Source organism: Maniola hyperantus, chromosome 20 (assembly GCF_902806685.2).
Source record: "Maniola hyperantus chromosome 20, iAphHyp1.2, whole genome shotgun sequence".
NCBI lineage: Eukaryota > Metazoa > Arthropoda > Insecta > Lepidoptera > Nymphalidae > Maniola > Maniola hyperantus.
Window position 1 is genome coordinate 4,196,023 of NC_048555.1, and position 15,509 is coordinate 4,211,531.

The 15,509-nt window shown below is 38.0% G+C and overlaps 1 protein-coding gene across 2 annotated transcripts; it reads left to right on the forward strand.

Moving 5' to 3' along the window:
• Positions 1–123: 123 nt before the first annotated feature.
• Positions 124–15,138, forward strand: LOC117991590 (alpha-N-acetylgalactosaminidase-like). 2 transcript variants are annotated; one of them, XM_034979182.2, is made up of 10 exons: positions 124–253; positions 5,596–5,744; positions 6,460–6,634; positions 8,275–8,449; positions 9,020–9,102; positions 9,830–9,991; positions 12,188–12,400; positions 13,372–13,503; positions 14,848–14,920; positions 15,031–15,138. In XM_034979182.2, the coding sequence occupies exons 1-10, from the start codon at positions 185–187 to the stop codon at positions 15,123–15,125; spliced, it is 1,326 nt and encodes a 441-aa protein (XP_034835073.1). In that variant the 5' UTR covers positions 124–184; the 3' UTR covers positions 15,126–15,138. The 2 variants fall into 2 exon arrangements, with proteins under 2 accessions (XP_034835073.1, XP_034835074.1); XM_034979183.2 differs by lacking the exon at positions 124–253 and adding an exon at positions 4,683–4,818.
• The last annotated feature ends 371 nt before the right edge of the window (positions 15,139–15,509 follow it).

Genomic DNA, 15,509 nt, shown 5'->3' on the forward strand with positions numbered 1-15,509 from the left:
CACAGTTATAAAAATTATAAAGTTTTAATAAGAAAACATCAAAAGTTTTTTTGCTGCGATGAGCGTTTACGCGCGAAACATGTGAAACGGAGCGGTGGCGTTAAGCATTTGTTTGAATTTTGAATTTTACTGACCACGGCGCGAGACTCGAATTAAATTACGAAACGAATAAAAACCTACGCGTATGCGCGTACTGAACTACTGGGATTTGAAGAATTTATCTTCTCATCTTTATTGTTGTGTGGGAGTTATGGTATGTAAGACAATATACTTAATTTACTAATCTTTTACGTACCTATAATTACGAACTATGAGGTCGCTGAACTATTCAGTAATACTTGAGTACTTTTTAATAAATACTTACTTAAAATAATAATATTATGACGAATAATGCTTTAGTCTATTTTTACTTTCTATAATAAATCTTAACTTACTTCAGATAAATACTATAATTCACTAAACTTATAGACAATACAATAAACTTCATTTCTTGTAATATTTTTGCAAAAAGAGTTTTGCTTTTGCTACCAAGTACCATCGCCAGACCAAGTAAATTGTATCAGGTAGAACCATCAGCTAATGAGCCTAAATTACCAAAAACGGGCAAGCTATTTTATGATAAATATTTATTAAATAAAATACCTACCTACCTACCTACATATACCTAGGTACTTAAAGAATTAGGATATTAGGTTAGCGCCGGCCAAGTGCGAGTCAGGCTCGCGCGCCGAGGGTTCTGTACTACAGTCGTATTTTTTTGACATTTTGCACGATAATTCAAAACTATGATGTCTAAAAATAAATAAAAATATGTTTAGAATGCACAGGTAAAAAGCCCTTTCATATGATACCCCCACTTGATATGGTTATCTTACTTCGAAAATTGAAAATACTAATTTATACTACTATTTTTTTATACTAATTATAATTTAATAATTATGTTTCATAGAATACGTATCGACCCACATATTATTTAACACCTACTATAGCTGATGCACGCAACTTCCTCCAAGTGGATTTAGGGTTTTAAAAATAAAATCCCATGGGAACTCTTTCATTTGCCGAGATACAAAGTCACTCTCCAGTTTCCACTCTCTTTGCAAATAATCACGTCGATCCGTTGCTCCGCTGTGACCTGATTGACGGACAAACCTACAAACCAATAAACCAACAATAACAAAGAAACACATTTTTTCATTTGTAATAATGCGAAAATATGTTTCTTTGTTGCTAGCTTAGATCAAAATAAAGTTAAATAAAACGTAATAACTATTGTGTTCTTAATGTCCTAAAAGTAATTTACCTTAATGCTGTGACAGATTTTTGCCTTATCAGCTCTACATGCTTGTAATAGGGTTGCCATATAATAATGATGCGGCACGGGAAAAATCGGGATATAACAACATTCTTCCGACGGAATTGGGTCACTATTTGACTACCTATATCAAAAATAAATTATTTCTCAGTGATTATTAAATAGAGCGTCTTCCAAAATACGCAAAATCTACGCTACGCTACGTCCTTTGTTAGTTTTAAGCGTAATAACCATTTTAAATTATCGATTAAACTGAAAAAGTACGCCATTTTGATGTGACGTCACATTTCAGTATTTCATAGAATATCGCATACTAAGTAAGTGCGCGTTTTGACGTTTGATAAAAAGTTACTGATTTGACTAGTTGTCAAATACCGTATTTCGGACACTGCTACTGCGACTTGCAGCTACTCTCAACTGCGGTACGTGTGTGTGCAATCTCTATTCCCTCACTCTCATAGTATAATGGGATAATGATGATGATGGCGCAGGCTTTTACGTGAGTCTTATAAAATTGGGATATAACTCGAAATACTCACTCGAATACTCGAAGCTTGAACGCAAACGATAGACGTCCACTGCTGGACGTTTCTTACAAAGACCATTATAGAACACGGTCTTGTGCTGTTTGTCTCCAGGGGCCGTGGTGGAGGTCTGCAAACGCTGCGTTTTTCGGTGTGCCGTGTGGGGTTGTCATTAACAAGCTCCTTGGGACTCCAAAGTCTATCGGTTCTTATAGTGGCCCGCTCATTATCATTTCAAATCGCGCGACTCGTTGAGACATTAATATAGTGGCCGCGAAACAATACCTAGTCCGGTCTGAACAAAAGATGTGTGTCATTGTACAAAAACAGATATCTACAGGGCTTGTATATTATGTAACCCTAACCTTCTATGATGTGCTTTAACTTTAGATTTGGCCTAACGCCTAAGCACTTATTTTGCGCGCACTAAGTACCTTTAGTGCGTGACAGGTTGAGATGGCAATAGGGGTATGAGGCGGGGGGACGCCCCGCACACCCGCAAGTCACCCGCGCTCGCCCGCACTGGGTTAGCGCGAAGGCTGTGCGGGAGTGCAGGGCGTTCTATATAATGTTGTTATGGATTTTGTTGAAATGTATCTAAGTACCTAATATTGAGGAGAGTTAATCAGGCCCTAGTTATATCAAATTGAACTTCTCGATAATCTACTTATATATTTTGCGATAATCTAATCCTTATCTACTAACTAGGTCAGTTACAGCTCTAGATTCTTCAAGATGACACGTCCCATCTCGTGCGTTAGATATCTATCTCGCGTACTAAATAGATATTAGCCGCGCACGACAAAATGTGATTATCACATTGTTGCAATCGCAATCTCCATGCTGACCGACTATACAGTATGTACACTGATATATAGGGGCCTGCCCACAACAGACTTAATTTGGTCGGTCCTGCATGAAGAAGTGGCGAATAATATCTCTGCCTAGAAAGCTAAAGACGTCACTTCGAGGTGACCACGACACAATGCCAAGTGTGTTACGAAGAAGAAGCCGACAATCGCAATAGGGATGATGAACACCTACTAGTCAAATCAGCGCCTTTTTATACGCATCGTACGCGACAGGTGGAGATGGCTAACCGGGGTATGAGGCGGCGGGACGTCTTGCACACCAGCATTTGTCACCCGTGCTATCCGCACCGGCAGCAGTCCGCACCTGGTTAGCGCAAGGGCTGTGCGGGTGTGCAGGGCGTCCCCACCCCTCGACCTGTCGCGTTCTATAAAAACGCTCGCTTCGTAGGTGAGCCTATCAATCATCATCAATATACTTATAATATATATATATATATACTTATAATAAAACTGTAACAGGTCAAATTCTGTACATTAAAGATATTTTGAAATTTTTTTTTCGAGGGCACTCTATAATTGATACTGAACCCAAAACTGTAATTGTTTTCATTTTTGTCTGTCTGTCTGTCTGTCTGTATCACGGCCGCGCATCACGCTGAAACTACTGAATGGATTCCGATGAAACTTGGTACGATTTGAGGTCATACTATGAGGAAGAATATAGGATACTTTTTATCCCGAAATTCAGCATGGTTCCTGTAGGAGAGGGGATGAAAGTTAAAATGTATACTGAGTTGTAATTCATTAACGCGTAGTCCGATTTCATTCATTTTTTTTTGTTAGAAAGGGGATATTTTAAAGATTGTTCCGTAAATATTTCAAGGTCATCGGTTTTTAACCGACTGTCAAAAAGGAGGTGGTTCTTTTTTCTACATCGATTTTTTCGAGGTATCTGGACCGATTTGCAAATTTTTTTTTAAAATCAACAAAAAAGTTTTCGTGGTGGTCACATAAAAAATTCTGGATTCAACTCCTTAATCCTGATGCTGCAGGGTTACTGCCCGCCTGAGTTATCAAGATTCAGAAAGTGTTCATAGTGAATTTATATTGTAGGTACCAAGCAACGACTTTATTCTCAGACTTCAAGTCCCAACTCCTCAACCCTGATGATGTAGGGTACAGCACTCCTAAACTATAATGTTTCAGTAACTGCGGATGATGCAAAATTAATTTAGGTACCAAGCAGAGGCTACATCATTGAACTTCGGATCCTAACTCCTCAATCCTGATGCTGCAAAGTACTAAAGTCCTAAATCGTGGGGATTTTAGAATTTCTGATGGTGAATTGATATTTTAGGTATCAAGCAACGGCTTCACGATGACACTCCCAGTCCGAAATACTCCACCCGAGCGAAGCCGGGGCGGGTCAGCTAGTATGAAATACATACCTAGATGTGACATCATAAACATTTGACGTACCTACCTAATTTTCTAGTTAAATCAGTAACTTAAAATGTTTAGCACACTTAAAACTAACAGCGGACGTGGATTTCACGAATTTTGGAATAGGTAGTTATGAATCATCTCCATTGTTGCGATTGGCAGAATTTAAGACTTTCTTGCTGCAATTGTACATTTTAGCGTACCTACTTACTTTAGGCAACTGTGAGATAATTGTCAGCCAATCAATCTGGGTGATTGCGATAGTCACTTAATAATAGCTGTCAAACTACAATGCTAGGCAAACTTAATTGTGTTTCAGTCGGATCTATAAGTACATACGATAAGATTTAGCCTCTTTATATAAATAATCTGATTTATTCGTGTTAAGAAGAGATACAGCTCGATTTATAAAGCACTCCTCTGTTGTTCGATTTTTATTTATTCACGACTTCTTGGCATGTCAGCATATCCTAGAAAAGTAAAAAGGGTGGCTACTTGAGTTTAACAACCTAATAAATACTTTAGTTTTGTAGTATTAACTACAAAATTCAACTTTTTATCCTTCAGTTAGAGTCTATAATCAACGAATTATAGATACCTAGGTACAAATTATACAAATAATAAAAATAGCTTGTTATCGCAGTTATTGATATTATTTTCCTTAATTAAAACAGTAGGTGTTTTTATGGGGGCCTGACACCATTACAAATCCAACATAAGCAAGGTATGTACCTACCCAACTAATATATTATTATTTTACCTAAGTATTTGGTTTTTTTTTAATTCTTTAAATTTAAATATTTATTCAAACTTTTAAATCCAAAAATTGCGTCCAAAAATATTAAAATATTAATTAGTTTTAATAATAATACATAAATTAAATAATTTTATTGTTTAAGTGGTTAAGAGTAAGTACTATATATACATATATCAATCAATCTATATTTTTCGTTTAATTTGTTTAACACTAAGCTTAGAAAAATCTTTTATTTTTCAAAAATACAGGTAGGTAGGTACTCAATCGCATTATTCAATAAACTAACTGACATTTTAATCATTAAGTACTATTATTATTTTATGTTTTGCTTGTGTAAAGTCTATTTGTACAATTTAATGTTTTACTTATCCTTACTTTTTTTAATTTAATTTAAGGTGATATTCAAACACCAGTTACAGTGGTGGAAATGTATAGGCTCATCAGACATATATTTCAACATATTATTGTGCCTGCATTTTATTGAATGAATAAATCATTCATCATTAATTCGTTCATTGATTCATTCATTCCATTTTTATAATATAATACAGTTTTGAAATAATAATACAGTGCGGCAAGGCTATCTTGACGCGTGGCGAAAATCGGAACTAACGTTGCCGTCAAGTGTACCCTTTGTTCTTGTTTGAATAGGTATTCTTTTGTTCTCCAACAGCGCCCCTCTGTCAATGTCATTCAAGTGCCAAGAGAGCCTTGTCGCACTGTACAAGCATGATTTTTTTACAGATGCTGATATTTTTAGTTTTTGCGGGCCTACTGTCATGCGCCGTGGCTCTTGATAATGGGTTGGCGTTGACACCGCCCATGGGCTGGCTGACTTGGCAGAGGTTCAGATGTATCACGGATTGTGAACAATACCCTAACGAATGTATAAGGTAAGAATGATTAGTGATCACTGATCAAGTACCTAATCAAAGTTTATTGTTTGAATTATCGCGTACAATGGAATGGGTTGATTTATCTTCTTAAGTATAGAAGTGTGAAGCAGTGAAGCTGTCTGACATGAGACACATGAGATATTTAGCTAATATCAATATACATAATATAGAGTTTTACAAAAATCTTGAAAGACGCATTCGACGCATTGCAACGCATTCCAGGCATTAGTTAGTCATTCTAGAATCTAGTAACCTATTAAACCTGTATTTAAGTAAATCATACCAGTATACCTACTCCATCGCATTATTAAATTAATATACTATATGCTACCTACTGATAAGTGTAGAAAAGCAGGAATAAATTTGATTTTCCCAAGGTATGCCTCTTACCTCTTATCTATTTACTTAGGTCAACGTGACAGTTCGAGATGACAATCACGGGACGCCCCGCACACCCGCACGTCACCCGCGCTATCCCGCACTGGTTAGCGCGGAGGCTGAGACGGTGTGCGGGGGCGTCTCCCTACTCCAATTACTATCTTAACCTGTCACGCACTCACGACTCACGACTAAGTTCATACGTGTAGCAAAGAATTTGCGATAATTATGGCCGCAGGCGTAGTCTTTTTTTTTGTTTTTGTGTACCATTTTGATTGTTTTTTATTTTTTTTAAGAGAAACGATTTTCATTTTTCATTCGCTATTCATTTTAGCGAGGCTCTTATAAAACGCACAGCGGATATAATGCTGAGCGAAGGTTATTTGGATGCTGGGTACAATTACGTGGGAATTGATGATTGCTGGCTGGAGAAGAAACGCGATGAGAAGGACCGGCTGGTGCCCGACCGGGAGCGGTTTCCGAACGGCATGAAAGCTATCGCTGATTATGTAAGTATGATTAGGTAGATATACTTAATAGTAGTAGTATGTACGCAATACAAATAGCAATGCGGAATAGGCTACTTGACAATTTTTTTAAGTTGGTCTTAAATGGTTAATATTTGTCCTATTATATCAAAAAAATTAACACTATATTTTTTTGCGCCCTAAAAACCGTAAAACTTTAATTTAAAAAAATATTTTTCTTAGACAGGTGAAAACACTGTCGGCCATGTTTGGCCGATAGATTATCTGTGCTCTGACGTCATGCATTTGTAAACAACAGCATAACCACAGAGTACATTATATATACTGAGCATAACCTACCAAAGTTTAATAAACATGACTTCTATACTAGTTTACATGAAAAATATAGTAATTATCGTTATTGCATCATCCGAGAATGTAAAAAAACGCATCGATAAAGACCACAGGAAAGTTGTGGATTAGAGTGCCCAGTGAAATAAATATACGTAACACGCAAAGACTTGCTTAAAGGGATCCTATATGACTAACGACTTCAACCCAAATTTATTTTTGCAAAGATCACTTTGTTGTAAGTCTTACTTAATAACTTATTCAATTTATAAAGAGAAAACGATTTTTTTTTCCGTTTACTATGAGTTTTTAGAAATATATAAAAACTAGCTTATGCTCGTGACTTCGCCCGCGTGGGCTTCATAAATTTCAAACCTCCATTTAACCCACTCAGAGGTGGAATTTCAAAAAATCCTTTCCTAGTGGATACCTTCTCTTTACCTACAAAGAACACACTCACCAAATTTCATGTATCTAGGCCCAGCTGTTTAGATGTTTAGGCTGTGCGTTGATATATAAGTTAGTCAGGACTCTAAATTTTATATATATGGATACTACGTTAGTCCCCGCGTGACATAGGAATGACATTTCTTTGTTTACATATTTAATGACGTCACATCATGGCTGACAGCGTTTTCTGCGTTTCAAATAAAAATAAAAATTGTATTTTTTTAAATTGGATTTATATATCCATCCTGCGTTTTTAATAATTGTTATTGATATATTTCGTTGTTTTAAGCAAAATACTATATAAATAATCATTTATTGGACGAAATTAGATATGAGTCAAGTAGCCTATTGGAAAGGTATGTAGAAATTAATGCTGGGATTGGAACCGCCGACCTCCCGCACAGGTGGCAGATATCCTAACCACTAGGCTATCACAGGTTCTACGTACCTTCTAGGTCATAGAGGCATAAAAGCACTGCTTACCCTAGGTGAAATATCTCAATAGTAATTTTTCATTATAACCTGCCGGTAAAGAAAAATTCAATTCCAATTTTTTATTGATATAAACTAGTAAATACCTAATGCCTCCCCAGGCTTCAAAGTTCAGACCCTATGCACGCCACTGCTTCTAGGACTTAGGTATCCAGACAGGTAGGTATACTCTGTGACAGGTTGAGATGGCTATCGGGGTACCTGCACGTCATCCGCACTCGCCCGGCTGTGCGGGTGTGCGGGGCGTTCCCTCCCCGATTGCCATCTCGACCTGTTGCGAACTATATTTAGATGTGTGTTTAGTCTTGACTAGAGTTTCTTGTTTTATGATCTCACTTGATTCTCTCTTGGTTTCACGGTCTCAGAAGTTAACCTACCAGTTTTTCCAGCTTCATGACAAAGGATTCAAGTTCGCCTTGTACCAGGACTATGGGAACATGACCTGTATGGGTTACCCTGGTGTTCTGGGCTATGAGGCAATCGATGTACAAACTTTTGCTGAATGGGATGTTGATTATATAAAACTTGACGGATGTTACATAGATATTTCGAAAATGGATTCTGGTAAGCATTTGCTTGAGGTTTTTATAACCAACTAGCGAGTATAGGTGACTCTGTCCACCTGTATGCAGTAGCGTGCAACTCATAGAGGCATAAAAGTACTGCTTACCCTAATTGTAGTAAATAAGTAGTAAATCAGTGCTTATTTTTATGATGACCTGCCAGTAATTACCTACGTATGTATCTACTTTCTACCTAAATGCTTACCCTAGCTTCAAACCTTGTGCGCGCCACTGCCTGTAATGCTTGTCATATAAACTGACATCCCCACATAAATTATAACCAAACCTTCAACGAGATATAATTTGATGAAGCTTGCATAAATTCAAAAGTATTGATGTGTAAATATATGTGACAATCGATAATGAGCCTCGATAGCTCAACGGTTAAAGGAGCGGACTGAAAACCGAAAGGTCGCCGGTTCAAATCCCACCCGTTGCACTATTGTCGTACCTACTCCTAGCACAAGTTAACGCTTAATTGGAGGGGGAAGGGGATTAGTCAACATTAACTTGGCTAATATTCTTTAAACAAAAAACTTTCGTTTTAATGTATTCAATGTGGCATATACAGGGTATCCATATTTTGGAAAACTGATGAACGAGTCTGGACGCCCCATGGTTTACTCGTGCAGCTGGCCTGCCTATCAAAAAGTGGTAAGATCTAAAACAATCTATATATATAAAAGGAAATGGTGACTGACTGACTGACTGACTGATCTATCAACGCACAGCTCAAACTACTGGACGGTTTGGGTTGAAATTTGGCATGCAGATATGACGTAGGCATCCGCTAAGAAAGGATTTTGGAAAATTCAACCGCTAAGAGGGTGAAATAGGGTTTTGAAATTTGTGTAGTCCACGCGGATGAAGTCGCGAGCATCAGCTAGTTTAAATATATAAAAGAAAAAGGTCACTGACTGACTGACTGACTGACTGATCTATCAACGCACGGCTCAAACTACTGGATGGATCGGGCTGAAATTTGGCATGCATGGTAGCTATTATGACGTAGGCATCCGTTAAGAAAGGATTTTTGAAAATTCAACTCCTAAAGGGGTGAAATAGGGGTTTGAAAATTGTGTAGTCCACGCGGACGAAATCGCTATTCTATTGTTTTGTTTGACCAATACTATATGGTCAAACTAGAGGATGCCCGCGACTTCGTCCGCGTGGAATAAGGTTTTTTAAAATCCCGTGAGAACTCTTTAATTTTCCGGGATAAAAAGTAGCCTATGTCCTTCCCCGATATACAAGCTATCTCTGTGCAAAATTTCGTCAAAATCGGTTGAACGGATGGGCCGTGAAAGGCTGGCAGACAGACAGACAGACACACTTTCGCATTTATTATATTAGTATGGAAGTATGGATTGTATTCTTGTAGCCGGACTATGCTACCATTGCCAAGCATTGCAACCTGTGGCGTAACTGGGATGACATTCAGGACTCCTGGAGTTCTGTGAGTACCATCATGACCTGGTTTGCCGAGAACCAGGACACGTTGGCCCAATACGCTGGCCCGGGGAATTGGAACGACCCAGATATGGTAAGAAGTGTTATTATCTCCAAATTCTCCTACAGAGTCCCGCGGGGTGATTACGTATCTCGCGACGTACGTCCGACTAAAGAGAGACAGCAATAGCCACAAAGCAAAATAAGAAGAAGAAGAGAGACAGCAAATGAACTGTCGCATTGCTACTGCTGTCGCATTGCTGTCGCTACTGCAACGTTTTACGTAATCACCCCGCGGATTTGTTGAATTACTACTGGTGTCAGATCGTTTCCGAAGGATATAAATCCTTTTCAAACTCTCCAATATGTTAGGGCAATATAGCTTCTATTTCTTCTAGTCAATTTACTTATCCTGATACCCGTTATGCGCACCTACTTAAAAAGTTAGTAACCAATCCGTCACCCTGCATGCATACCTTTTTTCTAAACTCAGAGAACTACAGAGGCATCTCTAGCCCTTGTGGCGCCCGTGTGCAACCAGTACTCTGGCGCCCTCTAGTCTAGTAGGAGCAGGGTCAAAATGGAATACTAACAGTTATATTTTCAAACGGAAATTCGGATGCAAATGGTGCAATTTTTAATGATGATTTTAAATGATGACGGCGTCGGCCATAACACGAGCGCAGGGTCTTTGAGAGCGCCGACATCGACGCATCTTTGGAGGTGACGCATTAGAGGGTGCTCGGCGCCCCCTTAGACCCGGCGCCCGTGTGCACATCCTGCACCATAGGTAAAGACGCCTCTGCTCTCATCCACCAGCATCTCGTTATTTTCTTGAGTTCATCATTCCAATGGGCGCATTAAAGTCATTAGTTAGTATCACAGAGTACTTTTTACATACGGGAAGTTAGTAGTCACCTGGCAGTTGGCACTGGCGCACGTTTTAAGAGTTCCCGGAGCTTTATCTTCTTAATATGCGTTGAGGATGGTCATCGCGGGGTTTTAGTGGTTAGAAACCTCACATAACCCGATCTCTCCCCAAAGAGATGTTCCCCCGTTTTAAAAAAACCGGCCAAGTGCGAGTCAGACTCGCGCACTTAGGGTTCCGTTCTACAATCGTATTTTATCGACATTTTGCACGATAAATTAAAAACTATTATGTCTAAAAATAAATAAAAATCTTTTTAACCGATTTCAAAAAAAAGGAGGAGGTTCTCATTTAGAATGTACAAGTAAAGCCCTTTCATATTATGACACCCCACTTAGTATAGTAATCTTAATTTGAAAGTTGAAAATAGCAATATTTGTTCATGAACACATTTTACTTTATTCCTTGTAGACATGTGTCCGCTATAGCTTAACTTAACTGAAAACCGCTGCCGCGCCTATAGCGTACCGTAGCGTTATTGTCGTAGCTAGCAACGGTTTTCAGTTATCATCTATGACGAACCACCTGACAACGCAACGCTGCCAACTGGCAGCTGACAATGCATTGTTTGGTTTTTTGGTAACTAGAAACGCAATAATTATGCCTTCTCTTTCTTTCTTTCACTGAAAGCTGAGAAGGAGCGGTTATTGGCTACTGGCTTAGTAACTAAGAACTTGGTAAACCAAAGCCGACCTTATCTCTATTACGCTAAGGCTTAACTGTACAAGTACTTGTCCATTACACTTTGATCTATCATTCTAAATACAGTTAGCCTTAGAGTAATAGAGATAAGGTCCTCTTTGGTTTATCAATCTTCATGAAATGTTTTTGGTTAACTGGACTGTGGCAAACTATTCGTGCAGGCGTCCACTATAGTTTGACCTATGTCAATGATCAAATTAAACTTTACTGCTATGAACTTAAGGTTGTGATTACTTCACGATATTCATGAAAGTAAAATTGGTTTTATTTTAGTGAATATGCGCGCGCTAGCTATACAGACGGTATTGATACGGCAGCTAGCTTAGTTACTACTACGGAAACCGCTGCGCCTTGCGCATATTAAATTAGTTGAAACACAACTCTGATACCGATATTCGGCAACGGTTAACAATATCGGTATTGAAACTAAGTAACTGTTGATTAACCGTTGCCGTAAATAGCCAATAACGCCCATCTTTAATTCCTTGTGATGTAACCACAAATTCACGGTTTTCAGATTTCCTCCCACATGTCTGCTATAAGACCTACCTTCCTACAAAATTTCATGATTCTAGGTTAATATAAGGGTTCCTTTTTTCCTTTTGAGGTACGGGACCTTAAAAAGCTAGTCACTTATTTATAACATCTTTCGTTTTTTAGCTAATCATAGGCAATTATGGATTATCACTAGACCAGGCAAAAGTGCAGATGGCCATTTGGTCGATGCTAGCCGCCCCTATGTTCATGAGCGTAGACCTGGCCACCATCCGGCCTGAGTTCAAGGAGATTCTGCTGAACCGGGACATTATTGCTATAGACCAAGATGTGCTGGGAAAACAGGGGTTGAGGGTGTGGAATGGATCACGATGTGAGGTACATATACCTACATTTTTAGTAACCTACCTTTTCCTTAACCACTAGGCTCTCACCGCTTTTTAAAGCAAAGAAGAACAAACCGTTCAAGTGCGAGTCGGACTCGCACACGAAGGGTTCCGTACCATCTTACAAGATGTACCCAACATTTTTATGTACCTATATATGTGTATGTGTAAATTGTGTAGAACACTGCAAGTTAATTACGGACTGGCCATAATATGTAATTTAGCAAATTCATTTTTGTAATGTAACCACAAATTCACGGTTTTCCAGATTTTTTCCATTATTTATGTTATAAGATCGGGAGGTCTACTTACCTGCCAAATTTCATGATCACAGGTCAACGGGAAGTACCTACACTATACGTTTTCTCGACAGACCAGATGGCCAGGCAGACAACAAAGAGATCCTATAGGGTTCCTTGTTTTCTTTTGAGGTACAGAACCCTTAAAAACGGTGATTAGCCTATAATAGCGCTAAAATAACGGTTCTAGAAAAAAGCAGTGATGGCCTAGTGGGTAAGACGTCCGCCTCCCAAACGGGGCGTCCAGGGTTCGGTCCCGGGCACGCACCTCTAAATTTTCAGAGTTATGGGCGTTTTAATTTTAAGTTAGTTACCGATGAAGGAAAATTTCGTGAGGAAACCTGTACGCTTGAGAGTTGTCCGTAATATTCTCAAAAATGTGTGAAGTCTGCCAATCCACGTTTGGCCAGCGCGGTAGGTATAGTACGCGACAGGTCGAGATGGCAATCGGGGAGGGAACGCCCCGCACATCGGCACATCCCCCGCGCTATCCCGGTACGGGCGAGCGCGGGCGACGTGCGAGTGCTTCTCATACTCTGATTGCCATCTCGACCTCTCGCGGATTGTACACCCTTTTCATTCTATGTGAATTTCCTCACGCTTTATACCTATGTGTTTCTATTTATTTTATTTTAATATTATTTTTTCAATTTGAATCATCAAGATATGGAGGAGGGAGCTTTCGGATGGCTCGTATGCATTGGCCTTTGTGAACAGACGCGACGACGGGACCCCTTACGTCATCAAAGCCTCTTTCGAAGCTATGGATATACCGGAACAAGCTTATGAAGTCCAGGTAGGTTTAAAATATAGGTTGAAAGAACCACACCTTGCGATGGCCGTCCGGCTTGATGACTGGACATCGTACTGAATAATTTGATTGTAGGCAATGTACAGTGCCATAAGCTTATCTGTTCAGGTGACAGCGTCGCTAGTGGAGAATTCGGTATAAATCATAGTGAAGATTCAATGTACTTAATAGCTTATTATATTGCGTGGATTTTGAAATAGCGACTAACGCAACTCTAGTTCCAATTTTGGACACCTGTTGGTACTTACGTTACCAGGTGGTACGCAGGTTTACTTGATCATCTAGCAGCGATAATACAGTCTTGATGCAGTCTTTACCTACATGTATCGTATCATCAGAATCGTGCTAAACTGGAATGGGTGTAACAGTTTATTAAAACCTAATCGGATTCCACCGGAGCAGAGAGCAGATCTAATTTTAGTCATACTTTGGTGTGATTGCAGTCAAGCAGAAGCCTATATACATCGTGTGCCTATATATAGTTTTAAAAATTTAAAATACTAATTATTAGTTCATGAACACACTTTTTTTTTGTGTGATGCAACCACAAATTCACGGTTTTTAGATTTCTGTTATAAGACCTACCTACCTACCTGCCAAATTTCATGATTCTAGGTCAACGGGAAGTACTACAGAGTACTTCCCGTTGACCTAGAATCTATAGGTTTCTTGACAGACATAATCATAAATCATAAATCCTTTATTTTGCTAGAATACATGAGTCACAATGGTAGTTAATTTTTAAGGTAAGTAAGAATCAATGTAATCGGCCATTTCTGGCATGCAATTTTTTTTCTATTATAACACAATTAATAAAATTCTAATAATTATTAGCATAGTTAAATTCATTAAATTTTAATTTTTTTACAATCTAAGTCAAGTTTAATTCTATATATATATATATTATAAGAGTCAACTTAACCTACTGTGCCAACATTTCATTGATTGAATAAAAACATTTATCTATAAGCCACTTAAAAAGATCCTTCTTAAATCGTTGGAGGGGTAATACCCGTAATCCTGGAGGTAGTTTATTAAATATTTTTATACACATGACATAACTACATTATCCGTAAGATGCACTGTAAAACCTATGTCCAATCACCAGTCTATCACCGTTTCTTGTATTCCTTGGATAAATATCTTTTGCTTTTGTTGACAGACAGACAACAAAGTGATAGGTACTATAAGAAGTTCCTTTTTTCCTTTTGAGCTACGGAACCCTAAAAAACTACCCTCTGAAGTCTGATGCTCTCAGAACCGGTATATCTGAATAGACCTGGACCTGGACCTTTTTCACAATTTGTTCAATTATATTTATTTATACAGGATTTGTATAAAGAAGACACAGATCGCACCTTCGGGCCAGATGGTGAATTTAGCACAAGAGTGAATCCGTTAGGTATGTAGTGCTTAGCTAAGTAAGTATATCTATTACATTTTATATATAATATTGTTGACCGGCGATGGGTTGAGATCATGAATCATGATAATATTAATCTATCTTTACAGGTGTAAAATACTTCAAGTTCGTGCCAAAGAAATCAAACGAAATACTGCAAGAAAGTCAAAATAAGAAGAAAAATTACTCTGTAAACAAAATCTGATTTAGATTAAGAACAAGTGCAATTTAATAGTCTAAAGTTAATAAAATAAGATAAAAGTTAAGCTAAAAAAGAAATGATAAAATTTAACAATATTTTATTACTTATAAATAAGGTAGGTAATTACGTACCTACTTTAACGATTGACTTTTATTATTATTATTCTCTTTTATTTCTATGATATTTACTTAAAATAATAAATACTTAAAATAATAAATATTTTTTTTTTCACTTCAATCATTAGGTAGGTAAGGCTGACATACATAAATGTAAAAGCCTGTTAATAAAAGATTTTAATTAAAAAAAAAAAATTAGGTAGGTAGGTATTATTATTCATGGGTAAGTGGATAGGCCATCACTAAACCACAGGATCCATAAATCGAGAAT